General features: G+C 42.1%; 4 protein-coding genes and 1 long non-coding RNA gene across 10 annotated transcripts; 4 read left to right on the plus strand and 1 right to left on the minus strand.

Annotated features, from left to right (window-relative positions):
- The first annotated feature begins 1809 nt into the window (after positions 1–1809).
- On the plus strand, positions 1810–15363 carry LOC4339840 (uncharacterized). 4 transcript variants are annotated; one of them, XR_001546862.3, is made up of 21 exons: positions 1810–1993; positions 2065–2432; positions 2510–2709; positions 3166–3257; positions 3351–3408; positions 3529–3677; positions 4400–4572; positions 4662–4807; positions 4904–5191; positions 6475–6615; positions 6860–7111; positions 7255–7395; positions 7478–7795; positions 7938–8111; positions 8817–9798; positions 9883–9981; positions 10760–10864; positions 10947–12098; positions 12636–13151; positions 13247–13442; positions 14091–15363. XR_001546862.3 is itself a non-coding variant. In XM_015787937.3 (21 exons), exons 2-21 carry the CDS (start codon positions 2087–2089, stop codon positions 14972–14974), a joined length of 6402 nt encoding a protein of 2133 aa, XP_015643423.1. In that variant the 5' UTR covers positions 1810–1993; positions 2065–2086; the 3' UTR covers positions 14975–15363. The 4 variants fall into 4 exon arrangements, 3 of the variants coding, with proteins under 3 accessions (XP_015643423.1, XP_015643424.1, XP_015643425.1); XM_015787937.3 differs by having other exon boundaries at positions 9883–9971; XM_015787938.3 differs by having other exon boundaries at positions 2071–2432; positions 9883–9971.
- A 628-nt stretch (positions 15364–15991) lies between these two features.
- LOC107276203 (zinc finger protein CONSTANS-LIKE 13) lies at positions 15992–17548 on the plus strand. Its single transcript, XM_015786699.3, has 3 exons — positions 15992–16325; positions 16434–16663; positions 16761–17548. Exons 1-3 carry the CDS (start codon positions 15996–15998, stop codon positions 16897–16899), a joined length of 699 nt encoding a protein of 232 aa, XP_015642185.1. The 5' UTR covers positions 15992–15995; the 3' UTR covers positions 16900–17548.
- A 2253-nt stretch (positions 17549–19801) lies between these two features.
- On the plus strand, positions 19802–21483 carry LOC4339843 (uncharacterized acetyltransferase At3g50280). The gene has a single exon (XM_015787908.3). It carries the CDS (start codon positions 19847–19849, stop codon positions 21230–21232), a length of 1386 nt encoding a protein of 461 aa, XP_015643394.1. The 5' UTR covers positions 19802–19846; the 3' UTR covers positions 21233–21483.
- Positions 21484–21758: 275 nt separating this feature from the next.
- Positions 21759–25086, minus strand: LOC4339844 (homogentisate 1,2-dioxygenase-like). 3 transcript variants are annotated; one of them, NR_185224.1, is made up of 9 exons: positions 24507–25086; positions 24196–24438; positions 24017–24096; positions 23423–23595; positions 23126–23301; positions 22957–23026; positions 22679–22833; positions 22499–22582; positions 21759–22405 (listed from the first exon to the last, which is right to left on the minus strand). NR_185224.1 is itself a non-coding variant. In NM_001420978.1 (9 exons), exons 1-9 carry the CDS (start codon positions 24728–24730, stop codon positions 22193–22195), a joined length of 1413 nt encoding a protein of 470 aa, NP_001407907.1. In that variant the 5' UTR covers positions 24731–25086; the 3' UTR covers positions 21759–22192. The 3 variants fall into 3 exon arrangements, 2 of the variants coding, with proteins under 2 accessions (NP_001407907.1, XP_015643392.1); NM_001420978.1 differs by having other exon boundaries at positions 23423–23590; XM_015787906.3 differs by having other exon boundaries at positions 21929–22405; positions 22499–22833; positions 23423–23590; positions 24507–24810.
- LOC112939295 (uncharacterized) lies at positions 24384–25997 on the plus strand. The gene is made up of 3 exons (XR_003242890.2): positions 24384–24428; positions 24515–25191; positions 25430–25997. It is a non-coding gene; the product is annotated as an uncharacterized lncRNA (long non-coding RNA).
- The last annotated feature ends 259 nt before the right edge of the window (positions 25998–26256 follow it).

Below are 26256 nucleotides of genomic sequence, written 5' to 3' on the forward strand. Positions count from 1 at the left end.
TGAATCTGGTTGCTCTCCCATATTCGTAAGAACAAGTAGACCATAACAACTAGTTAGTAGCATCCAATTTAAAGAACTTATATGAATAGTTAGGAACAACTTTACTTGATAGTTAATTTCTTAAGATTGAGCTCTAGCCATTCGTCCTTGCTGTGCAGTAGACATGATTGTTTCGTTGAAAGGGATGTCCTCATCATTTACTCTCCGTTGAGTAGCTCATAAAGAGTCAGTTTTTTTTTCAACACTAGTAGACACATCTCTCCACTAATATAAATAGTATGATAGAAAAAATCAAACCACATTCCAGCCAAGCTAGAAAAAACATATCTTGTACCACACCCCAACCATTTTTATTTACTTTTCATTTTAGCATTGTCGATCTCCTGTCGCATTCCCAGATTTTTTTAGAGATGTCTTTCCTTTGCTACTTTTAATCAATGCAACCATAGTAGTACAAGGAATTTTAATGCTTTTCTTTTGGGATCTCCCTCCATTTGACATTTTTTTTTCAAAAATCAAACATCCTTAGATTTAAATATGTTTATAAAAAATTGACATAGCAATACGTAAACATCAAATTAGTTCACTAAATCTAATATCGGATATGTTTTTATACTTTGTTTGTTTCATGGTTAGATTTTATAAATTTAATTAAAGTTTGAAAGATTAATTATATTAAATCAAAACATGTTATAATATAAAACGAATAATCAGGTTACAACTTAACCACATATATTGGATTCGGATAATCAAATTGCAACTATACTACTGAGTACTACACTAGCCACCGAACCTTTTTTAGGAGGCATTTAACTATTTGCCACTCGCAGTTATGTCATGTGGCTTCTCATGTGTCTATGATATATAACGAGATTGCTAATTGGCGCGCGCATGCCCTCCACCCGCCACGTGTCTATTTTTTTAGTGATTTTTTTCATGCGTTTTTCCTTTTTTTTCACGATTTTTTTCTTTTATTTTTGCTCTTTTTCTGATTATTTTTTTAATTTTCGGCACACGTGTTTTCAAATATTTTGTGTTAAAAGTTTTTAAATCATGACTTGAAAATTTTTTAATTTGGATTTGAATATTTTCAAGTCTCGAGTTGAAAGTTTTCAAATATGTGTTGAAAGTTTTTGAAATTTGAGATGAAAAGTTGAAAGTTTTCAAATTTGAATTTAAATTTTGAAAATTTGACTTCATATATATATATATATATATATATATATATATATATTTCAATTTCTTAGTTAAAAAAATCTAGTGGAAAAAAAAATCTTAGCTACTACTGTTATTATGTCTAAGATAAGACTAATAGATTAGTCTAATCTAACTACCTAAAAAAGTTGGGATGGCTAGAAGGAGCTAGCCATCCAATGGAATTAAGATAGGAGGAGCCACATATTTCCAACCCTTCATTTAATTCAGGTGTCATTTAATCCAGGTGGAAGGTGAGTAGTTCAGGAATTGAACCTTGGCTGCAACGTTCACACTGAACGCTTGTACCAACTGCGCTAGAAGCGCATCTCTAATCTAACTATCTATAGTCCAAAAAAAATATGTGCCGGTAGCGCGTACGCGTCCACTAGCAACCCCCAATACACAAGATGTAATGTATCTATGATAAGTGGGTCCAGCGATAAATTTATAATTGCCACTTATAATAGTGTATGAAATAGTTAAATATCTCCCTTACGGATCTCAATAAAAGTAAAGAAAATAGAGTTGAGGGAAAAAAAAGAAAAAGAAAAAAAGAGGGCGACCCACCGAACCGAACAAGAAACAAAACTAGAGAGGAACTCTCCCGTCGTCGTCTCCCCCTCCGGCTCCGTCCGACCAATCCGCCCCGCATAAACCCCCGCGACTGCCGGCGCCGCATCCCCTCCGCTCCGGCCGGCCCGACCAGAGAGCACTGCCCACTGGCCACTGGAGTGGACTCGCGGGAACATCTGGGCGCCGCCACTGATCGATCTCCTCTCCGTCCGTCCTCTACCTGGTAAGCCCTAGTTTGTTTGTTTGTTTGTTTGTGTTTTCAACCCTGGCCTCAATTGACATTGGCGTCGGCAGGGGCAGGGCAGCTAGGTGATCGATGCCAAGGAAGAAGGCCAGCTCGCCCTCGCCGACCTCCACCGCCAGGGAGACTAGAAGCTCCTCCGCTCGTGGTCATGCATCACCAACCCCAACCCCAACCCTCAGGAGGTCCACCCGAGAAACCACATCCAGATTTTCTTCTTCTTCTTCGTCTTCCGCAAACAAGCACGAAGGCTCCCCCGCCAAGCAAAGTGCCAACAACAACACCGCAAAACGGAAGATGAATAATGCTGCCGCAGATACCTCCACCAGGCCAATCAAGAAGAACAAAAAGCTAAACGCAAAGTCCTATTTAGCACTCTTCTCCACACCCCAACAAACCGCCAAATCCCCTCCTGCCCCTGGTATGTATTTCATCTCTTTCTCTTCTTTATTTATCGAGGAGGAAATTCCCGGCTGTATTCTAACTTTGGCAATGTAGCCCCTCCTCTCCTAGTCCAAGTGGATGACGACAATGCTTCCACGGTGCCTATGCAAGACAGTGGCACTCTTCTGGAGCATGAAGAAGCTGACACACAAGAGCAAGGTTACCAGTCTGGCTTGCACAAAGTTCCTGAGGTGGTACTGGAGGAGACTGATGTCTCCAAGAACAAAGCTGATGAACATGCTTCCACTTCTGAGGTCTCATCCTTCCTAGGCCTTAAACCCCTGAGTAACATCATAACTAGATATCTGCTTATTTCAGTATTACGTGTTCTGTTTGTTTATACCTGCAAAATCTTATACGACCTCTGGAGGGAGCTACTTTGGTTTATAATAATATGACCAAACACAGTATCTGCCAGATGAGGATACTTACTACACATGCTCTTTTCTGTTTACCACCTCAGTCCCTTTAATTACTATGTTTCATGGCTCTTAGCAGCACCCTGGTTCTTTGAATATTGTGTTATGTTAGTTCCGTTTGTTTTGAGAGATATAAGATTTGCAACTCCATTGTGGTGCACTCTAGGATTTGCCTTATCCGCCATTTTGTTGGAGTGACAAATTCTTGATTGCCCCCATCCTAGTCATTAATGATCTTTCAAGTTCCATGTGTACAAGGGAATTAAAAGCGTAACATGTATTTTTCTACAGCCACTTATTCCTGTTGATCTGTGTTCAAACGATAATGCTTCTGAAAGCAGCCATGGGATGGAAGTCAAAGAGCAAACCGTGGGATGTTCAAAGTAATCCACTTATCACTGTGTGAATGCTGATTTTCCTATAGAGTTGTTACCACTTACCATGATGACGCTGAGCATCACCCTTTCATTTTGCAGCCCATGTTTTGTAACAGATTTGCCAAATAGGCCTTGCTCCATTGTTCATCATGAAGAGGTGATACTAAAACAAGTCTTTCAGCATCTTTTTCTGTCACTAGCATTGTATTTCTTCTGTCTTCGTTTTGGTGGAACAGGACCAACATTTTTAGTTAATGTTCTTTTGATGCTTCTCTAGGCCAAGAAGACAATTGAAGCAGGTGATCCCAGAGAGATCAAAGGGGCTTCTACTTCAAATCAGGCTTTAGTAACCCATTCTGATGGAACAGATTACAACGAGTACCTGTGTGCTGTTTGCAGAAGTAGGGAAACCCCAGGAATTCTCAAGTAAGTCAATTTACTTCATTCTTGCTGCTCCTTGCGGTGCTGTTCCTTTCTGTTACTTCTGCAGATCCTGTCCATTCTTGCTGTGGATCCTGTATTGGCTTTCCACATGTTAAACTGTTCATGCCCCAGTGTAGAAAATATGTGGTGATTGTTACTCCCATTGACAGCTGGCATTCTGTACAGTGAGTTAATACCAGTGACAAAACACTCTCAAACTGCCAAATGTATGGAGGGCACTGTGACCACCTGCCCTTCGTGAGGATGGAGGGATTTGGGACTATCTGCGACTGTGGAGGTTGATCCAGGCCATGTAGCCTCCCTCGTTGGTTGGTTGGTAGGGGCTACTTCTGCCTCTTTTGTAGGTTTAAAATGAGGCAGCTCAGGAGATGCCACCATGAAAGGCTGTGGGAGAGGTCATTCAAGAAGAATTTGTATGACAGAATGGGGCACACCGGCAGTGTGATGGGATCATGGGAGTAGTAGGTGGTAGGGTACGAGAAGGTGGCAGTGGAGCATGAGAGGAGAGAGGGTACGAAGATAGTCCGTTGGACTTGAGTGAATAGTGTGCCCTTTATCCTTCATATCTTCTTCTCTTTATTTTTTTCACATTCATGCTGTGGATATAATAGTTGGCTTTGTTAGATTGTGTTTTCGGCATATACTTAATTTGTAAGGATCTCAATAATTTTAAATCATCGTTTCTTTTTTCAATCTGGTAACAGGTCTTGTGATGGAAAAGATTGCAAAAATCGGTACCATGATTCTTGTCTGGATCCTCCCCTGCAATATGTGTCGCTAGGTATCTGGTTGTGCACCTTATGTACTAAAAAGAGGCTCCAGTTTGGTTTATTTGCAGTCAGTGAGGGCATTGAATCTTTGTGGGATGTTAAGGAAGGTAAGTACTAAATAAAGCGACAAAACATATAGATAGATATCTTGAAGTGTAACCATTCATTTATTAGTTCTATTACTTTGTCACCCTAGGAGTGCAGAACAACAAGCAGTATTTTGTGAAGTACAAAAATTTAGCTCATGTACATAATCAATGGCTTCCAGAAAGCGATATAATTCGCACCCCAGGAGGTCAAGATCTAATCAACAAATTTTGTAAGAGGATTCAAAAAGAAAAGGTGGTCTCTGTGAATTTTTTGTTTTGTCATATTAGAAGAGACTATTAGGTTCTGCAAGCCTACTGATGTTTGTCCTTTTCAAATGTGGTTTCTTAGACAATAAGGTGGAAGCAGGAATGGGCTGAGCCACACCGGCTATTGAAGAAAAGACCTCTTATGTCTGAAAAGGAAGCTGAAGAATTTTTTAATTCACTTGGTGATAAATTTGCTTACTGTAATGTCGAATGGTTAGTGAAATGGAAAGATCTGGGCTATGAGTATGCAACATGGGAGCTTGAGACTTCATCATTTTTATGTACCCCTGAGGCTAAGGATCTGAAAAGGAACTATGAGAGCCGCCATGAAGATGCAAGAAGAGGTTTTGATCCTGCAAAAATAAATAAGGTATACCTCTGAGAACAGTTATCCACATTAACTGATTCACCATTGCTTAATTGGATAAGGATCACACATATCACCTGTACATGCTGATCTGCTGCATGCATGCATTTTTGTGGTTGTCCACCTCATAAAAATAATGATGTTTGTAAATTTTTAATAAACTATTGACTTCTTTTCATAGTCATGTCTTATCTTCATGTCATTTTATTGTACAAATTCGACCAGTTATGGCCGGTTGATTATCAGAAATTGAAGCTTTATAATTGGTTCTCAATCAACTTTGAATCTATACCAATGATCTTCTGTGCTGTTTGTTAACCTTGTCTTTCTCCTTTCATGCTACATTTTGCACTTCTAATTCTTCAGTGATTTAATTCTTATTCTACATGAAACAGCAGGTGTATTTCTGACTGAGTTCTTGTTAGATTCTTCGTGTCATTTACCTTATATAAACCCATAGTCTCCTAGAATCATTTTGAATTGCTAAAATTTGGTCGGACAACTTTTTTGTACTTACTCCCTCCAACCAAAAATATAAGGCCTAGTAGCTTTTTACATTGTCTCCAACATTATACTTTGACCATTAATTTCTTTTATAATATATCAACAACTATGAAATTAACATTATGTGAAAGCAATTTCAAATGCTATTCGAATGATATCACATTCAATATGCATGAAATTAAACATGTGTTTTGTTAGTTCAATTATTAGTCAAAATTTTCAGATGTTGATTTTCCTAAAAATAAGGATGCCCTATATTTTTGGATGGAGGGAATAACATTTTGCTCATGTAACTTCACTGGTATCATTCGGTTACTGGCATTTTCTTAGTTTGTTTCATGCTTTCCAAGTTAGTTCATTATGGGCCTGTTTGGCATAGCTCCAGCTCCAACTCCACCTCTCATGGAGTTGGAGCTCAGCCAAACAGTTTCAGCTCCACCTAAAATGGGAGTAGAGCTGGGTGGAGTCTCTCACAAAATGAACTAGAGAGGTGGAGCTGGGTTTAGGCAGCTCCACAACTCCACTCCAGACCCAACTCCTAGAGCTAAATTTAGGAATTGGAGCTCTACCAAACAGGCCCTATGTTTAAATCCATATATTCATTAGGACTGTTTGAAATGTGGGAACCCGCAGGGAGATACACTCTTTCCTATATGACTATATTTGAAACATGTCTTAGACTGGTATATCTTTCTATGATTATGCAGGTTTCTCTTTAAATAACTCAATGGGGGTGTTTTTTCTTAAATATTAACAGTTTATAGTGTCTTTGGTGTTTACAGGGTAAGCAATGTCTGTTTCAGAAACTTCAGAAGCTACCGGATGGGTTCCCCCCTGGTTTAGACAAAGATCATTTGAGTTCACTTAACCGGCTCCGCGAGTTCTGGCACAATTCTGATGGTGCTATTTGTCTCGATGATCAGGTAGTACTCTCTGAATGTTTTAGCTGCTATGCACAAGAACTGATATAGCGTTTACTCCAACTTGGGTTGGCTTCCTTTTTTTTCACCCACCCACTTTTGTCAGTTCTTACTTCTTAGTTATAAGTATATAGTGGACTGCATGGCTAAATGCTGTAGTGCCCTTGACATTTTATTGTGGATTCTTTCCAGTTATGTTCCACATCTGAAGGTTTAACTATGTAACTTATCTATTGACTTTATACAGGAGAGAGTAATCAAAACCATTCTTTTTTCTATGTCCATATTGCCTGATGTCTGCCAACCACTTCTCATTGTCTCTACTTCTGCTTCTCTCTCATTGTGGGAAGCTAAGTTCAATCGCTTGGCACCATCGATCAATGTTGTTGTGTATAATGGGGAGAAAGACGTACGCAAACAGATTCAAGATTTGGAGTTTTATGAGAACGGTTTGGTGACGTTTCAAGTTCTCTTGTCCCATCCTGATGCCATCCTAGAGGTACTTGTTTCTCATTTCCATCAGCATCAAAACACATCAATGACTACTCTTGTTCTCATTTCCATCAGCATTATCCAATCATGAAAGTCAGCTATCAAGATTACTCACATCCTATTTCTTTCCTTTTTTCCACTGTAATACAGGACATTCAGACCATGGAATCAATTGTTTGGGAGGCAGTTATGGTTGACGATTGTCAAAGCTTGAGAGTTTCAAAATGCCTTGAACAACTTAAGCATCTTTCTACCAATTTTAGGATGGTTCTTTTGAGTTTCCCACTCAAGGTGCTGTTAGCAACCGTAACCTGTAGAATTATTTTCACTCTTTTTCCACAAACAGGCAATGTTAATTCCTTTTGTTTTGCAGGAGAGTATTCCTGAGTACATCAACCTGCTGTCTTTCCTCAACCCTGAAGGAAGTGTCATTTCGAGTAGTTCAAATGGTGATTTTACTGATACAGGTGATATCTTAGCAACGCTGAAAGAAAAATTTGCTCGTCATGTTGCATTTGAGCGGAAAGCAGATTCTTCAAAATTTTTGGAGTACTGGGTTCCTGCTCGTCTTTCACGAGTGCAGCTAGAAATGTACTGTTATACCTTACTTTCAAACTCCCCAGCACTCCGATCACACTCAAGAACTGATAGTGTTGGTGCTCTTCGTGACATTCTTGTATCCCTCCGGAAGGTTTGCTCTTCAATTTTCTGAGCACAATATATTGTTTTAATTCATGGCAGGGAATTAGATAGTCTAGATGATGGAATCTGTATGCAACAGTTTCTTCTGACATAGCTGCTGACACAATATATCCTTGTTTCTTCTGGCACAGTGCTGTGACCACCCTTACCTGGTTGATCAATCACTGCAAAGCTCACTTACTAAGGGCCATTCTCTGACTGATATTCTAGATATTGGAGTGTGTGCAAGTGGCAAGCTACTGCTGCTTGATAAAATGCTCCAAGAGATCAGAAACCAAGGCCGGAGAGTTCTCATTGTTTCCCAGGCAAGATACTAGATAACATTCATCCATAATGTTTTTACATGCTATACTTAAATCCAAAGTTGTGAAGAGTGATTGCTTAGTACATAAGTCCAAAGTTTACTTTCCTCAAACATATTTGGGTGTTTTCTTATCATTTCCAAAGATAGTCATTGCTATGCGCAATTATTATCATCTGAGAAAAATATTGTGAGCTGTCTTTAATATGCACGTTTTAGTGTCAGGGCTTAACCACTCAAATTAGGGCAGTATCTGACTTGCCTCAAATGCAACATCAAGGGCTGCATAAAAACCTTACACGATTTAATACAGTCATGCAGAACATGTAGGGCTGGTGTCTCTCTCTATAAAAATTCTTAGGGCTGTAGCTGGGGTAGAATGCAGTTGTTTGCTTGAGCCCTCCTGTTCATATTTTATACTAGAAACAAAGGCTCAAACCATGTTATTCTAGCTTGCACACTCCATATTCTGCAGGAATCCAGGTGTTGGAGCTGCACCATATGAACCCTACCAAAAAGAATTAAATAAGTTACTGAAATGTACAAAGTACAAACTCTTTTAGGAGTATATACTTCTTTATTTCTAATTGAACTCATTATTTCGATATGCTTTGGTTCATCACTTATAGAACTTAAGTGTTTGGCATTCTTATATTTTTCTTCCAAAGTATGTCAGTCCAATCTGGTTCTCCTTTTTCTTATATGGCAGTCTGGTGGCGGGGCTGGCAACCCTATGGGTGACATTTTGGATGATTTTGTCCGTCAGAGATTTGGTTTTGAGTCATATGAGCGTGTAGAACGCGGATTGCTAGTGCCGAAGAAACAAACAGCACTGAATATGTTCAATGACAAAACTAAGGGGCGTTTTATTTTCTTGATTGATAGTCGTGCTTGTGTTCCAAGCATTAAATTATCATCTGTCGATGCCATCATCATATATTGTAGTGATTGGAATCCAACCAATGACTTGAGAGTTCTCCAGAGGATCAGTATAGAGTCTCAATCTGAATGTGTGCCTATTTTTCGCTTGTATTCGTCTTGTACGGTGGAGGAAAAGACTCTTATACTAGCGAAGCATGATCATATTCTTGACAGCAACGTCCAGAATGTAATGCCTATCGTGAGCCATTCCCTGCTTAGTTGGGGTGCATCGTTTCTCTTCAATAGACTTGAGGAGTTCCAAAAGCATGACTACTCCAGTAAAGATTCTGAGGATGATGGTCTCTTCATGAATAATGTATTTTTGGAGTTTGCAGCGAAACTATCCACCAACGTTGAAGCCAGCACTAAAATGGAAAATGCAGTCATATCTCGAGCTCAGCAGAGTGGATCGTTTTATTCTAGAGATATTGCTGTTATAAGCGAGAGGGAGGGAATATCTGCAGTTGATGGTGATTTGCCAAAGTTCTGGACCTTCTGGTCAAATTTACTAGGTGGGAGGTCTCCTCATTGGCAATATATATCTGAGCCAGTGCAAAGGAACCGTAGGAAGATACAAAATATGGAAGACCAAATGAGAATACCTGCAGAAGAAACTGATGAAGCAATAATGAAACGTAGAAAAATCGGAGAAATCATGGATTCATCTCCGAAGATCCTACCTGTCAAAGACAATGATGCTGTGCTGCCTGAAAATAGTACAGCATCCAGTTCTCATGAAACATCAGTTGATGACACTTGGCAAGAGCTAGGTATTCCAACTGTAACAGTAATTAACAGCTCTTATGCTTTATGTGCATATGCTACATTTTTTTATAATACACTCCATTTTGTAGGGGCAGAAAGCCTTCAGGGCACACAGAAAGGTCTTCACACCCAACTCAAGCCAGAGCTGTCAAAGTTGTATGAATTGTTGGAATTGCCGGTACTGCCAAGTATATTAAAATAAATGCTTGCTTTATGTTATTAATTTGAGAAAAATATTTTAGTTCACTGCAAGTACAGGACATAATCTGCTCTTTTAGCATTCAATTTAATAGCTAATATTTTTTAGTTTTCAACAGCAGAGTTCCACACCTTGTGAAGAGTTATTTATCAAGTTGGATCTTGATAACTTTTGCTCTTCATAACGGAAACATTTTCTTTGACTCTTAGTGTGTCATTTTGATCCATATATGTTACTTCCTCCGTTTCACAATGTAAGACTTTCTAGCATTGCCCACATTCATTTAGATGTTAATGAATCCAGACATATGTATGTGTTTAGATTCATTAACATATATATGTATGTGGGCAATACTAGAAAGTCTTACATTGTGAAATGGAGGGAGTATTAGTTGCTACTATATCCTGCTTTTAGCTCAGGTTATGAGCTTTGATATCACCTACTCCCTCCGCCCCATAGAAAACCAACCTAGTACTGGATGCCTGTCTAGATTCGTAGTACTAGGATGTGTCACATCCGGTACTAGGTTGGTTTTCTATGGGACGGAGGGAGTGCATGTTTCTACATGCTTCCAATATGAATTTATGCAGGACAGCTGTGTCCTGCAGTCCTGCTGTTAAAAAGTTGCCTCCTCTTCTGTAGAATTTATGCAGCATGCTGTTACCCTAAGTTTCAGTTTAAGCGAACTTTTCCTGAAGTCACTTGATTCTCTAGTTAAATAATATAAGCTGATTGGATGCTTGGATGCTTGATAAAACCTTTTGCAGGAGACTGTCAAATGTTTATGTGAGGAATTACTTGATTACATTTTGAAGAATCATCAAGTCAGTCAGGAGCCAAAGGGCATATTGCATGCATTCAACATTGCCCTGGTTAGATTATAAAAATATTTTATAGGTTTTTTAGCTAAATTTGCATGGCTAAATGCTATTATTTTTTCCATGTGCTTTTCAGTGTTGGCGTGCTGCTTCTCTCTTAAAGCATAAGATCAATCGAAGAGAGTCACTTGCCCTTTCTGTGAGAAACTTGAACTATGAGTGCGATGAAGTGCTCGCTGAATATGTTTATGAGAAGCTAAGGATCCTCAAGAAAAAGTTTTCGCGTAGAGCAAGTGAAACAAGCAAGCAGAGCCAATCTACTCCAGTAAATAACACATCATCTTACAAACAACAGACCTCACCGAAATTGAGAAGTGACGGATCAATTTGTCATCAGGTAACGACAATTGATGGTGATTTGGAAAATGTTTCACATGAAGAGGCTCCACATGATATCTTGACCGAGGAGATGATATTAGAACAGAAGGAATTGATATCTGTTCTAGAAACTCATAGAGAAGAACATGTTTTAAGGGATGAACTTCTTGAAAGAATCACAGAGAAAAGAATTAATTTAATTAACATGGTTTTCTCCTTAAGAGAAAAGAATATTCAGGATAAACAAGGAAACGAGACCACACTGTTAGACATGCACAAGCAAAAGGAAGTGGCAAAGCTGCAAGAAACATGCAATTTGGTCGTGGAACATCTTCGTAAAGGTCACATTGATTCAGAGGACAGGGATGCCACGGTGAAGCTAATAATTGAATGGTTTACTTTGCTTCTGTATGCATTTTTGAATCACATGAGATGCCAGCATAACAAGTTGAAGATGCAGCAATCAACTTCATGGAACAAGGAGTTACAATTGAAGGAAATTTTCCTTCAGCAAGCAAAATCTGGCCACTTAGATCGTAGCTTTGATCAACAAATTCCTTTACCAGATTCATGCTTTACTTTGGAAGAATTCAGCCACTTCAAGGAAATAGTTGGTAATTTCCCTGTCGGTGCAGCTACTTCAGCAAATTGCCAGCATTCTTTGGCATCAACCATGGAAATTGCATTGGTCCGGAGTGTCAGTCCATCTGAAGTTGGGAATTCAGAAGCAGCGATAAATGGGGCTGTTGAAGTTCCTGTCCACACCGAAAAAAGACCAACATCAGAAGTTGGGTTGTCGCAGAACAGGATGGACAATGATTCTGATGGCATTGACTCACAAGGAGGGCCACCTCTGGCTGTTCAACATTCATTAAGTTCTAATCCTGCAATTGACAATTCCAATAATTTGGTATGTTGTATTTTGTTCATATGCCTTCTTTTTCTGCGTGATAACGTATCGTATTCTGACTTGACAACTTATTACATGCACAGCTAGTCGACATTTATTCATTTAAGTAGTTGCCCTATTTTATATAAAAAGATTAAATTGCCTGGACACTATATATTAGTAGGAAGATCTAGTTAGTTGCTCTGTTAATCTGTCCAGCATGGATTGAACATCATGCTAACCGTATATAGTATGTGGCCTTTGATGCATAGCATTCTCTTGGGCATTATTCATTTGCTCTATCCATTTTACTTGAATGCATTCTTTAGTTGTGGACATCTTCAGTTGATGCAGCTGGTACACTTTGTCTTTGCATGGGAATAGTGGTTAGAATATTTCATTCTTTTTTAAAAAATTAATGGCACCTCACTACTTTTGTGAAATTTTGTGCTGTAAATATCATTGTACACTATATTTATTTTGTTTGTTGTTATTTATTTCATAAAATATATAATGCCAGAAACAGCACGTTGTAAAATGTTGTCCATATTATATCAGGAATCTTCAGTTGCCAGCCATAGAAGCGAACATCTTGGGGATATTGCAGTGGAAGTTAATGCCGACAATTGTGGCACTACTCTTGCAGATTCACCTCACTTAGAGGCACCAACTGTGGCTGCCCTGCCCAGCCAGAGTGCCTTGCCAATGGCTATGGAAGTTGACATTCAGACAGATCATGTAGTTCAGTCTGCCCAGCAGAACATAGTGACAGGACGAGTTCCACAAGAAGAAGAGCGAGAAGGTTCGACCACTGTAACATCAGCTCAGCCTTTGCAACCTGAAATGCGACCATCAAGTCCAGTATCCGGTATTTTGCGTGAAAGAACAAATCCTGATCAGAGGAGGGAAAGTCGTCAGCCAGAGGCTGCACCTAGTTCGGTGGATCCAACACAACTCTTTCCCGTGGCATCACTGATGTTTAATCACCCACCACTTGGCAATGAACCATTGAAAAATGAGCTGCACAGATTACAAGTACACATGGATTCTCTTAATAAAATCTACGAACTGAAGGTTTGCATATTTCTCCCTCTTGCTAATATACCAACTGCTCACACTATTCCCAGATTCATCATAGTTTCATCAATTCTGCTTTTACCTCTGGACAGAAATCACAACTTCAAACGGAGTGCAGCCAAGAAATCGAGAAGATAAAACAGAAGTATGATTTGTTAATTAAAGAACAAGACTCCGCTCATCATCAGCACAGGAAGACACTGGATGACTTGTATGGGAAAGTTCTCCTAAACCAATCACTAGCTGATGATTTTCGGGTCAAATTTGTATCAACATCTGCAGCTCAAGGTATACTTGATATCTTGCAAAAAAAATGTTTTCTGATATTGTTAGTGTGGATATGAAACAATCTGGGCCAAATTTCTGCTACAACATTATATTTTGATAATTTGAATTTTTCACAAAAAACGAAATAGATCTCCTACAAGCCATTGTTTGTTTTTGAATTTAGGAGATCATATCGCTTACTGTGCCTTGATGATCCATTCTCTTGCTTATCCAAAGGAGGGCCTAATTCGATCCTAAGGTCAAGTAGTAGTAAGTAACCTATTTGTTAAGTCGGACCCAAGAGCTAAAAGATAACCTCTTCCTTATTATGATTGGAAGGAAACATCAAAACTACGTTAAAACTGAGCGAATGCATTCCGTTCTACCCCTCCTGTTAATGTAGGCCTTTCCCTGGGAGAAAGGGGCATGGTTGTTCTGGATTTCTGGTCCTATAGTGGAAGAATAATTTTTCACAATGAGATAATGCCGCATAGGAATTGAGCGCCAGGAAATGCCAAGTTCATTTGCAGTGCTTGACAGACCTAGTGTTTTGCACAATGAATAAGATTGTGCTTAAAAAAGATTTGTAAAGAAAATTATTGTCCTGGACCGAGTTGTTTTCTGTAGAAGTATTGTTTGTTACTAATGTTCACTCTATTTGGACTGCAGCCAGAGCCGTTTCTCCTCCACTTTGCCAGACAACTCGCCAGACAGCTGGGGTATCTCAGCAGGTACCAACTAGGCCTTCGGTGGCTGGATCGATTGCATTGCCAGTCGGTTCATCATCAGCTAGTCGACCATCGCTGCAGAGGCATTGTGCTCAACCATCGCATGTGGATCGGTCATCATCATCGGGGGGGAGTCATTCATCATCGCCATCTTCACAAGTTGTACGACCTCCCCCAGCAATACTAGGCAGCGTTGTCAGGGCAACATCAACTCCTTTTAGTCACACACCTGCAGCCCGTGGAAACTATGGAGTTGGGAGTGAAGTAGCACGGGCACCAGCTCCCCATCTCCAGTTCAGGCTGCCACGAGCACATCCCACGGCCCCTGTAAATCAGCAGCAGCGGCAGCTCCCAGTTAGGCTAGAGAGCACATGTTCAAGGACACAGTTGACTCCTGTGAGCACCCCAGTAAACGCAAGGCAGTTGAGTTCACAATCAGTTTCCCCGGTGAGCAATTCATCATCATCGTCAAGCTCACATCCAGGTCCAGCACTCTCAAATCCAGCCTTGGCAGCAAATTCAAGTTCAAATCCAGTTTTGAGTGCAGGCACAGTGGCATTGCCGCCAAGTCCACACCCACCCGAGTCGATAGCAGCACCAAGGGGACAGCAAAAGGGGGCACCGTCAGGCTTGAATACAGTGCCTGTTGTAGGCTCGGGTTTGCCGCCAAGTAGGTCCATGTCAGATTCGGTGTCGCTGGATGCATGGCTTACATCCAATCTTGGTCTGAAGGACGGTGAAACCAGCACACCTCGCACTCGCATGGATAGTCATCGTACAGTAGATGTGGTGTGCTTGTCCGATGACGAACCAGAAGAGCACTAGAGCTAGAGCTAGACTGACCTGACTTTTGTAGTACAGCAGTATTTTCTTGGAATGCCATTTTTTGCCTGCCTGGCACAAGGAGCTGAATTTGGCCGGACTGGTGGCTTGCATGTATATGTTGTTACTACTAGTTTGTTATTAGTAGTACCATTCCATTCTAGCTTAGCTTGTAAGCTGGGTGGGTTGGGGTTCCCTTCCCTCCAGGCCTTGTGCAGCATGCCTAGTAAGGTCTGCTAGGGTAACTTAGGTTGTTGTAAATAGTACTAAGTAATTAGTACTGTACAAGTAATAACTTGCTAACCAGCCAACCAGGAAGTGAATTAAGCATGGTGGTAATGGCCTCCTTGGTTGCTTGATTGGTTGTAGTCGACGACCTTTTGGTTTACTAATATACTTGTGTCCTTGAATCTTTTTTTTGTTTTATTTTTGAAAGGGTGTACTTTAGAGAAAGACTACACAACGGTATACCGTTGAACGGTATACTGCTTATCCCCCATGCCACGGCCCCGCGTGCCGGCTTCTTCCGAGTATGTCGCCTGCTGCTAGGATTATCATCATGCACGTTTGCTGTGTGTATCAGTGTATAGTCTTGTTCCTGACAGCTAGCTAGTACCCAGCATGCTTGTCCTGCCTTTGATAAATATTTTATGTATATGATAAAAGTAACTTACATATGTAATAAAAGTAATATACAAATATAAATATTTTTTCATCGTAATATAATCATGTAAGATTTTGTTCTGAAGATTTAATTGCAACGAGTACAATGATATAATCGGATTATAGATCGGATAAGTAACTTGAGAGAAAACTTCATAAGAAGATAAAAAAGACATGTATAACCTAATAGCAAAAAAATAGTTGCATATATGTGAGGTGCAATAGTACTTCTCGCACGTATTGCGCTGTCGCCTAGCAGGAGATGTCTCTCGAAATAGATTTTGCGCAATTTAATATATATTTTTTTAGACGGAGAGGGTAATAGTCGAGAAGGGTTGAGAGTGAAAAAAAAAAGGTGGAAATGGAAAATGAGGTGGGTTGCGAGTGCCAGCTGTGCGGTGGGCGGCGTGGCGTGGTGTTCTGCGGCGCCCACGGCGGGCGCCTCTGCCTCCAATGCGACCGAGCCCTGCACCAAGCCCACGGCGGGGCCGGCGATCACCCCCGCGCGCCGCTCTGCGACTCGTGCAACGCCGCCGCCGCCGAGCTGCGCCTCAACGACGGGGCCACGCTGTGCGGGCCGTGCGCCTACCCCTACGCCTACGCCTACCCCTACACATACACCTACGTCTACACCGGCTGCCCCACCCCGCTGGAGATGATGCGCCTCCTCCATGCCGCCCCGCCGCCGCCGGTATTCAGTCACCCTCATCTCTTCTCTCATCTGAATTTGGCTCTATAGTTTCCTGCAGTCGGCAGGTCCAGGAAACCCGATGCTGGTACAATAATGCATCATATGCAGCCAGCTACCTGCAGTTTACAACAACGAGGAGAAGGAGAAGAGCTACTTCCAACTCTCTTATCTGCGACTGCGACTCCTAATACTGCTACTGCTGCGCCAATGGCAATGCCACCCCCACCACTACAACACCACACCACCACCTCCCTCATCATGATGATAAGGAACATTCACAAGCGGGAGGAGAGGAACAGAGCCAAGCTCAGGTACAATGATAAGAAGAAGACGAGGAAGTACGTATATATATACTCTACTTATTACTACTTGCAAGTGCAACAACCCCCAAATGATCTCATCTTAACATAAGCTAATTAAATTAAATTGATGCAGGTTCAGCAAGCAGATCAAGTATGCCTGCCGCAAGGCCGGAGCCGACGCACGAAAGCGGGTCAAAGGCCGATTCGCAAAGGCCTCTTCCTCCTCCTCCTCCTCCTCCTCCTCTTCTTCTTCCATCGATCATCGATTATGATAACCCACGCTCTCAACTCTCAACCACATTTCCTATTCAATTCCACATCCCCTATCTAGCGATCATTCTTTCATCTTCTGGACCTTGTGTTCCGTCATGACCAGCAATAATGACCTAGCAACTTCTCAGTGCGCACACTGTAAATAAAATCTTCCCACACCTGAGTCATCCCATCCCTGATTTTTTTTTTTTTGAGAATTTCCTTGATTGTTTTATGTCCCCTATATACTTCTGCCTGTCCTTTTTCTTTCTCTTCTTTAGAAAAAAACAATGGACCAATTATATTCTTGCTCCATTCAAATGATGTAATAATCCTTGTATTCAGTTTAATTAGCTCATTGATACTCCTATCCTATGTTAAGTCCCAGCAGGTTCTGAAATTCAAAATCTGCAAAATCATCTGCCCTCAGATCGATACGTGATGAGCTTCCTCATTTCGGCATCATCAAGAAACTGCAGCCTGACGATGCTGATCACTACTACTTGATTCTGGACAGTTAACTTGTTTTGTAAGCAGCAGCGCAGTTTTGGTTAACGGACTATCTTGTCTCTAATCTTGTGCATCAGACGTACTTGAGTTAAATATATGCCATCCTGTCAAGTCAAAGTTAGTATCTGAAATCTATTAGTTACTTGATCGGGTTGAGCACATGCAGCTTCCTTTGATTTTCCTCTTCCTCCTTTTCTGTTAGTACATTTTTACATTAGGAATTCGTCTACGCAACAACTAGTAGCCTTTTTTTTTAGGCCGGACCGGAACAAGTAGAAAGAAGGGGTGTGCTGCTATTGCAGAATGCAGGTAGTCTCCAGGCACATTCCCTAGTTCGTTCCTAAACAGTGAAACTGGCACCATTCATCAGATTCAAACTTTGGCTGTTTGTCTTTTTTAGAATATTTAAGAAGCTTGAAAACATAAGATATTATATTATTTAAGTATGTAATGTCATAAATAACTTTTATTCGTTATAATATAATTATTCAGAAATAATTTGTGATCGAAGTAAGATGAGTAGATGATGATAATAATTAACAGTCAGGTTATTCGAGAATGGAAGAAATACTCTTTCCTCGACTCATCCGCTTTTGTACGTGTATATCAATAAATATACTTTCTCTGTTTTACAATGTAAAATGTAAGTCATTCTAGCATTTCACATATTTAATTCATTAACATTAATATATGTCTAGATTCATTAACATCAATAAAAATGTAGAAAATGCTAAAATGACTTATATTATGAAACGCAGGGGTAGTATATAAGTGCTAACACGATTATTATGAATGGTCTTCTTGCTTTCAAAATAGAATACCCAGTGATGCTGATGCTAATGGTACTAAGTCGACGGTTATTCTAGAATTAGTTGGATCACATGGAGTACTATTTAGCAGCCGGAGGCATAGGCAGGCTCATGTCAGACGTGACGACTGACGACTTGTACTAGTAAACTGTAGAACCTGAGCTTCCATTTGAAAATTCAGTCAATCAACGTGTCAAAACCTGAGCTTCAGCCTCAAGTCCACTAGTATTCCCTCCATGTAAAAAAAGCTTAACCTTGTGTACTAGGGCTGCGTTGGAGAGAGTGAGTTTGTTTGTTTAGTTTTTCACGCGCACGTTTCTTAAACTACTAAACGGTGTATTTTTTATAAAAAAAAATTATATAGAAAAGTTGTTTTAAAAAATCATATTAATCTATTTTTGAAATTTAAAATAGTTAATACTCAATTAATCATGAGCTAATAGCTCAACTTGTTTTGCGTATCTTACCAATCTCCTCAATCCCCTTCTCCTCAAACACACCCTAGATGCTGATACATAGTAGTTAGGGGCAAATCACAAACCCTAAGAAGTAGGAGTAAAATCACAATTGAACTAGAAAGTAAGGGCAGGAACACAATTGCCCCTAGTAGTTACTACTCCTACGTACTAATATTATGAATTTGAACCGCTGTACAGATTTATAGTACTAAGATATATTAATATTTAGTATGAGGTTAAATTTTTTTTGAAACGGAGAAAATAGACAAGTTAAGAATCAACATGGAAAATGCATATGCACGCACCGTGCAGTAACAGTAGTAAGTAGAGGGAAATGTACTTATATGTGTAGTGTAGTAATATGCTCTACAGTTTTATAATGGGTGAATAGCTAATTTAGTCCCTTAAGTTTCACCGAAGGCTTAATTTGGTCCTTCATGTTTTATTTTGTCCACATAGCTCCTCCAAATATTTGTTTTGACTTGAAATCATCCTTGGACCCACTTAATATGTTATATGGCTATTTCTAGTCAATATTTCTATTAAAAAAATGTCTTTTTTGCCCTTAATTTGCATAGAACTATATACTAGAAAAAAGAAAGTCAACATGAATAAACAACATTACAGATGTACTTCCCATTATTTCAACATGTGCACATGAAACTTAAGCAATTACTATCGTATACACTTGCTAGTACATAATTTATTTTCATTTTACATCATATACTATGTATTATCTATAAAAAATTCAAGCATGCAATTTTTCTCTTATATATGTGAATGATGAGGGGTATAAGTGTCATTTATGAATAGAGTTGTTGGTTTAAGGATAAGTTTGAACTAAAAAGAAAACTCGAAGGACTAATATGGATAGATTGAAACATCAAGGACTAAACTGAGTCTCAGATGAAACTTGGAGGACCAATTTGACCATTCACCCTTTTATAATACTGAAATTGACTTGGGAAACCATTTCTTCAACGACTATAAAATTGGTAACAATAAATCCTTGCAGTATTTGACATTAATTCCTTTTTCTTTCTTGTTTGTGAGTAAAATATTGTTGGGCCACCAACCCACAGCTTACATTGCCTTGTAGACTAGTACTAGTATAAATGAATGGGATATACACGTAGTAATAATCCAATCCAATCCAGTAATATCGCAAATTAAGCAGCAGGTGCAGGAGGATGTCGTCGGCGGCGGCGGTGGTGCGCGTGGTGTCGAGGCGCACCGTGAAGCCGGCAGCGCCTCGGCCGCGGGAGAGCATCCCCCTCACCTCCTGGGACCTCTCCATGCTCTCCGCCGATTACATCCAGAAAGGCCTCGTCTTCCCCCCGCCGCCGCCTTGCCTCCTAGTCGTCGACCACCTCGCCGCCGCCCTCTCCACCACGCTCAACACCTACTACCCCGTCGCCGGCCGCTTCGTCACCCACAACCACCCGGAACCTGAAGGCGGCTGCTCCGTCTCCATCGACTGCGACGGCCAGGGCGTCCAGATCGTCCACGCCGTCGCCGATGCCGTCACTGTCGCCGACCTCCTCCCTCCCGACGCCCACGTCCCGCCCCTCCTCCACTCCTTCTTCCCGCTCGGGGACGCCGTCAACTACGACGGCCACCATCTCCCCCTCTTCGTCGTCCAGGTCACCCACCTCGTTGACGGCGTCTTCCTCTCCTTCGTCTACAACCACGCGCTCTCCGATGGAACCGCATTCTGGGACTTCCTCAATGCGTGGGTCGAGATTGCGCGCGCCAGCTGCCTCGCCGCGCCCACCTCGCCCCCACCCTTGTTCAACCGTTGGTCTCCCTCTCCCGGAGACGGAGCCCCGGTCGTGCTGCCGTACGCCGACCTGTCGGAGCTGATCGAGAGGCTGCAGCCGCCGCTGCTGTGCGAGCGGATGCTACACTTCTCATCGGAGTCGCTGGTGGCGCTCAAGGAGCGGGCTCGCCAAGAGCTCCTGGCGGCCGGGGACACGGCGGGCGCGGCCGCGCTGACGAGGTTCCAGGCGCTGAGCTCGCTGCTGTGGAGGTGCATCACCCGCGCCAGGCGGCTGCCGGCGGAGCAACAGACCATGTGCCGCGCGGCCATCAACAACCGCGGGCGCCTCCAGCCGGCGCTGCCCAGGGAGTACTTCGGCAACAGCATCTACGCCATCAGCACGGAGAAGGTGCAGGCGTCGGAGCTGGTGGAGCGCGGGCACGGGTGGGCGGCGGCGGCGGTGGGGCGGGCGGTGGCGGCGCACACGGACGCGGACATCAGGGCGCGGGTGGCGGCGTGGGAGGTGAAGCCGATAATATACACGGCGAGGTACTTCGACCCGTCGGGGGTGATGATGGGGAGCTCGCCGCGGTTCGACATGTACGGCTGCGACTTTGGGTGGGGGAAGGCGCTGGCGGCGCGGAGCGGCAAGGCCAACAAGATGGACGGCAAGGCGTCGCTGTACCCGGGGCGGGAGGGCGGAGGAAGCATAGATGCGGAGGTGGTGCTCACTCCACACCACATGGCGGCGCTGGACGACGACCACGAGCTGTGGGCCGCCGTCACGCCGCTACTGCTCAACAACAACAAACCTTGAAGCTTTTCTTCCTCCTCCTTCCTGCCTTAATTAGTGCCTGCCTTTTCTTCCAAAATTAAATAATAAAATAAGAAGCTTTAAGCTTTTCCTTCCGATGATATTGTTTCCCGTCTCTGTCTCAGGTTTTGGTTTCCTTAGTGTTTGTTTGCTTGCTTGATTGATAATCCAGCATCAACAAACAAAGTAAAGATATATCTATTCATGTCATGACATCATTCCAGTGAGGATGCAATGCACAACACCTTCTTCTTCTTTTTTTCTTTTGACGTAACAGAGGTTGCAAACTTATGGGTTCGTGTCTAATTCATTATCTACAAAAACTGAGGTTGCAAGCAAACTACATAGATACTGTATTATCTTACAAGTACCAAATCACTTGAGCCATCCAGCATTATCTTCAGTTGCTACACAAGAAAGATTGGTTTGGTTTCCTTATACACCAACACCACAAGTATGCACATATGAGAAAATTGATGTTCTGGACTGGAGGAAACCCTCCATGCGTTCAGTTTGAGACCAAGAATTTGACAGGTTCCGCTCTAAACACCAAACCAATTATTATATCATAGGTCCAAAACCAAAACCAAAATAGATCAATTTTATCTATCTCAACTCCCCACATCAATCTGTATCTCAACAGAGGGGAACATGTTAACAGTCCCAAGTTGCGAATGTAACATCTTCTTTCCGGCGGCATGTTAATGGTACCTCACACGGTGTCCATCCATCCATTCATTCATTCATGGTGTTACAAACACGCCTGTACTAATCTGCCTACAGTGTAGGCAACCTCTTATTGAAATTGACATTCTTGCTTCTGATAATGCTATACCCACGATTGTACAGTACAGGCTGCTGAGCATTATTGTCTTTACTTACACGGATCTGGTGAATGGTTCAGTTACAGCCTCACAAAATATACACAAGCACAGCATCATAAGCTACTAAAACTGATCAAAGCTACTTTCTGCATGGTTCTTCGCTGGTTGCCCCTCCATTGTCATGTGAGAAGTGGGATTTCAATCCAATCCAGCACTGGTAGTAATCGAGATCCCGGGATGGGGAATCGAGGGCCCATTGGCAAACCCTGGGGATGAGTGCAGACTCGAACATGAATGCAAGCGTGCCGCTTAGCCTTGATGGCTCATTGGCATCAGGACGGCTGATTGTTGCCTGCAAATTGATGCAACACACCATGTTACAAACACATCAGCAGCCATACCACCTACAAGGAAGGAATTCCTCCCTACCATCGGCATGACTAACCTCGTATGTCTTGGTGTCTGGGCCATGAGGTGTCATGCAACTGTGAAGGCTAGCACCTCCAGGAAGAAAACCATCAGCTTTGGCCTGCATAAGTTCAGAAAGATGAGTTCTGATCATGACTAGCTTAGTCAATACACACCAGAGAGAAAGAGCAGATGCTAGCGAATGATCAGGTCTGACCTCGTATATTCCATAGATCAATCCCATAAATTCACTCATGCAATTGCGATGATAGTATGGAGGGCGAAATGTGTTCTCAGCGACCAACCATCTAGGCGGGAATATCACAAAATCAAGCAATGCGACACCAGGCTTATCAGTTGGTGCAGTCAGCACTGAAAGTTGAAGAAATATATCATGTAAAATCCCCCTCACTGAATTGAATGAACTATACACATTGTGTTTTAAGATAATGTAATACAACTATTATCATTGTGTTGGTCGTGAAAAGCAATCACCTGTATTTACTGATGGATCAGCATGATCGAATAGAACAGTGTTAAATGGACAGAATTTACTCAGGTCGTACTGAAAGAAAGAAAGAAAAGAAAATCAGATCATATGCCTCTACCTGCAAATTTCTGCATAGAAAGAAAGGAATTAACATGGCTAGATAAAAAGGTTTACCTTGTAAGGGACATAATTTCCATGCCACGCTACCACATTAAATGGAGAAAAGTCCTGAGTGGCAGTGAATAGCTCACCACCATATTTCTGCACAATTGTGTATCCTGGGCGGTGGACTTGCTCAAACCATGCTGTTGGGGAAAGGAAATCCCTTGCCGAAGCCAAGCCATTTGCACCTGCACACCAACCGGACATCTTCTAGCAACATAAACCTTGTATGCTTACACTGTAAATATTTTTCTTTTTTTTTAAAAAAAAAAGAAACAAATGCAGAAAGGTTGAAGGCACTGGTATTACCAATCGGGCCAAGATCAGGGAGCTGAAAGTGGGTACCGAAAATCTCAGAAACATAGCCACGTGAAGGACCATCGGGCAAATCAACAGCAAAGCGAAAACCCTGGGGAATGACAACAATTTCACCAGGTGGGACTAGCAGCTTCCCACATTCAGTTGTGATCAACAGCTCTGGGCTTGATAGAAAAAGGAGGAACTACGGTTAGCATACATATTCCTGTAGAAGGTAGGCATAACTGAATGGAAATTGCATTAAGCATTATACTACTTTTGAAGCATGGTGCTTGTTTTCCTTTTTTTTTTTAAAAAAAAAGAAGAAGGTACGTTAACAACCACAGACACAGAGTGGCACAAGTGGAGCACTGGAAATGATGAAGATTGAATAATTCAGGGGAGAAGAGAAATAATGTCATTGTTCATATGGTGGTAAGCAAGGCAAGTGGCAATCATGTTGTGGTGTGGAACAATTGATAACTGGAGGGGAAAAGTGTCATGAGGTTAATTAATAGTACAGTAGTGGGTTAATTTGCAGAGATGAAGAAGGAAGGGCAGGGCAGGATAGAAGTGAAGAAGGGAATGGAAGATACTACAACATACTTCCTTGCTGGGGGACAATGAGGAAATCGCCGTCAGCGTTGCAAAAGGCGCATCCGTCCATGGACTTGTTAGCAGCGTACCTGGAGCAAGCAGGATATAATGGATTGAAAGAAAGTAGAATCAGCATGGATATACATACATACATACATACATACATACATACATACATACATACATACATGTGGATGGCGTATCCGTGGCGCAGGAAGGAGCTGCCAGCGCCGCAGACGGTGTAGAGGCCATCGATGAAATCGAGGGGAGGATGGTGGGGGGGCACGTCGGCGGGGCGCCAGCGCAGCTGGGTGGGCGTGGCGACGGTGTCGGTGGTGGTGCGGTCGAAATCCCCAATGAGGCGGGGGTGGGCGGGGCGACGGGGGTGGAAGGGCTCGTGGGTCACCGAAGGCTTGATCCGGTACAGCCATCTGCATCTTTCTTTCATTTGATCTGATAGAATTGAGGAAAGATTGAAGAATCTGATAGAATTGCTTACGTTCGGAGGTTGCGGGCGCGCGGGGCGGTGAAGGGCGTGCCGGAGAGCTGCTCGGCGTAGAGTCCCAGCGGGCAGACCAGCGGGCTGTTCTGCCCGCGCGGGAGCGTCCCCGCCACCGCCTCCGACGACAAGCTGTTGCCCAGCCCCGACAGATATACGTACTCCAACCCCCCCTTCTCCTGCTGCTCATTCTGCGCCGCGGGGGTTGCCGTTGCCATGGCCATGGCCGCTGGCCGGAGGAGAGGGAGAAGGACAACACAACTGCTTGTCTCCTTTCAGTTTCAGGAGGCTTCTCCTCTCCTGTATCTCACTCTTCTTCTCACCGTCTGTATATATCCTCCAATCAACTACTCCTCCTAAATAAAAATAATAATAATTACTCTCTCATATTACTACTACATACTAGTAGTAATCTAATACTGATTACTAACACATATTCTATGTATTAGCATCTCTTCTTTATCAATATACTTTTACCCTCTTCTAAAGAAAATTTGTTCTGTATTAGCCTCTCCTATTAGGGGGAGGAGTATTGTTGCAAGACGTTTGCTTATTACAACACAACAATTTTCGCAACTCCGAATGTGCGTAGTGTACAACAAGAAGAAGAAGAAGAGGAGGAGCAGTTTGTCTTGCCTTCACTTACTCAGACAGCGATGGATTGGATGCCATCTCCACGTACTAAGTATCTCTTATCTTCTTCATCTAACACTGACCGTTCTAAACTATAAGATCTATATTTTGTTTATAATAACATATTTTGATTATTAATTTATTTCATATTTATATTATTAATAAATGCATAATACTTAGCATTTACTATTGTTATCATTATTATTATTATTATTACCGAGTTGAATTTTTTAAAAAAGTATACCCTATAATTTTGGACTACTACTGACCAGTCATCCTAATCTTCTCAGGAAACTGGAGTAGTTTGCTGCCTCTGCCTACTTAAAAGAAAAGGAAAAAAAACAAGTCAACTTAACCCAAGCTATGATGCACAGATGCACCCCTATCTTGTTTCTTGGTGGAGGAGATGCATTTGCTGAAGCTTTAGTTGTAGTATCTCGCGGTTCAAACAGACATGCAGTTCAGCAAATAAAACTTGGGAGTACCACCTTTGTGGTAACTGGTAAGAGTCAAACAAACGACTTGCTCTTCAACTATCGATCGCCTGCAGGCAAGCAGGCCTCACGGACACGGAGGCTGCTGCGGATCAGGGCAAGGAGTGATACAAGTTGGCAGGTAGACACGCAGAGGACGGACCACCTCTTCTGCTGGGACGTTGTCCATCCAACTTTAGTATCACCGATGCCCATGACCACTTCGATTGCGCAATTCTAGCTATGGCTCAACAGGATCATCGCTTGTTCAATTAATGATGATCCATTATATATGTTCAATCCTGATGCATGCATGTTACAGTCAGGCTGCTCAAGCAGATTGTTTGTTTGCAGCAGTATCTATGCAATTTGCGTATTTTAGTGAGTTGAGTATTGCCTCTTAAGTGGTCTCCTTCTCCTCTTGTAAAGGTGGCTTGAGCTGAGCAACAACAACTCATCAACATCATGAATGTCTGCTTCAGGGTCCCCCCTCCTAGCCATCCAAACAGAATAGATAAATACCGGTCAATCCCCCTGGGCAACACAAAACAACCCATTTGATGTTCCTCAACAGCTTCTGTACAAATCAAGAGATCAATCAATCAAGCAGCATCTCACCAACACAACAAACATATGCCTGGTGA

The sequence above is a fragment of the Oryza sativa genome, chromosome 6 (genome assembly GCF_034140825.1).
Source record: "Oryza sativa Japonica Group chromosome 6, ASM3414082v1".
NCBI lineage: Eukaryota > Viridiplantae > Streptophyta > Magnoliopsida > Poales > Poaceae > Oryza > Oryza sativa.

What these genes read in the sequence shown, in the direction of transcription:
- LOC4339844 (XM_015787906.3), bottom strand. Translation starts at nt 24,730, where the DNA reads ATGGCCATGGCAACGGCAACCCCCGCGGCGCAGAATGAGCAGCAGGAG. An exon ending in GAAATTATGTCCCTTACAAG is followed by an intron (nt 23,027 to 23,125) that starts GTAAACCTTTTT and finishes TCTTTCTTTCAG; the next exon opens with TACGACCTGAGTAAATTCTG. An exon ending in TGATCCATCAGTAAATACAG is followed by an intron (nt 22,834 to 22,956) that starts GTGATTGCTTTT and finishes TTCAACTTTCAG; the next exon opens with TGCTGACTGCACCAACTGAT.
- LOC4339843 (XM_015787908.3), top strand. Translation starts at nt 19,847, where the DNA reads ATGTCGTCGGCGGCGGCGGTGGTGCGCGTGGTGTCGAGGCGCACCGTG.
- LOC107276203 (XM_015786699.3), top strand. Translation starts at nt 15,996, where the DNA reads ATGGAAAATGAGGTGGGTTGCGAGTGCCAGCTGTGCGGTGGGCGGCGT. An exon ending in ATGCCGCCCCGCCGCCGCCG is followed by an intron (nt 16,326 to 16,433) that starts GTATTCAGTCAC and finishes CATCATATGCAG; the next exon opens with CCAGCTACCTGCAGTTTACA. An exon ending in GATAAGAAGAAGACGAGGAA is followed by an intron (nt 16,664 to 16,760) that starts GTACGTATATAT and finishes AAATTGATGCAG; the next exon opens with GTTCAGCAAGCAGATCAAGT.
- LOC4339840 (XM_015787937.3), top strand. Translation starts at nt 2,087, where the DNA reads ATGCCAAGGAAGAAGGCCAGCTCGCCCTCGCCGACCTCCACCGCCAGG. An exon ending in CAAATCCCCTCCTGCCCCTG is followed by an intron (nt 2,433 to 2,509) that starts GTATGTATTTCA and finishes TTGGCAATGTAG; the next exon opens with CCCCTCCTCTCCTAGTCCAA. An exon ending in AACATGCTTCCACTTCTGAG is followed by an intron (nt 2,710 to 3,165) that starts GTCTCATCCTTC and finishes ATTTTTCTACAG; the next exon opens with CCACTTATTCCTGTTGATCT.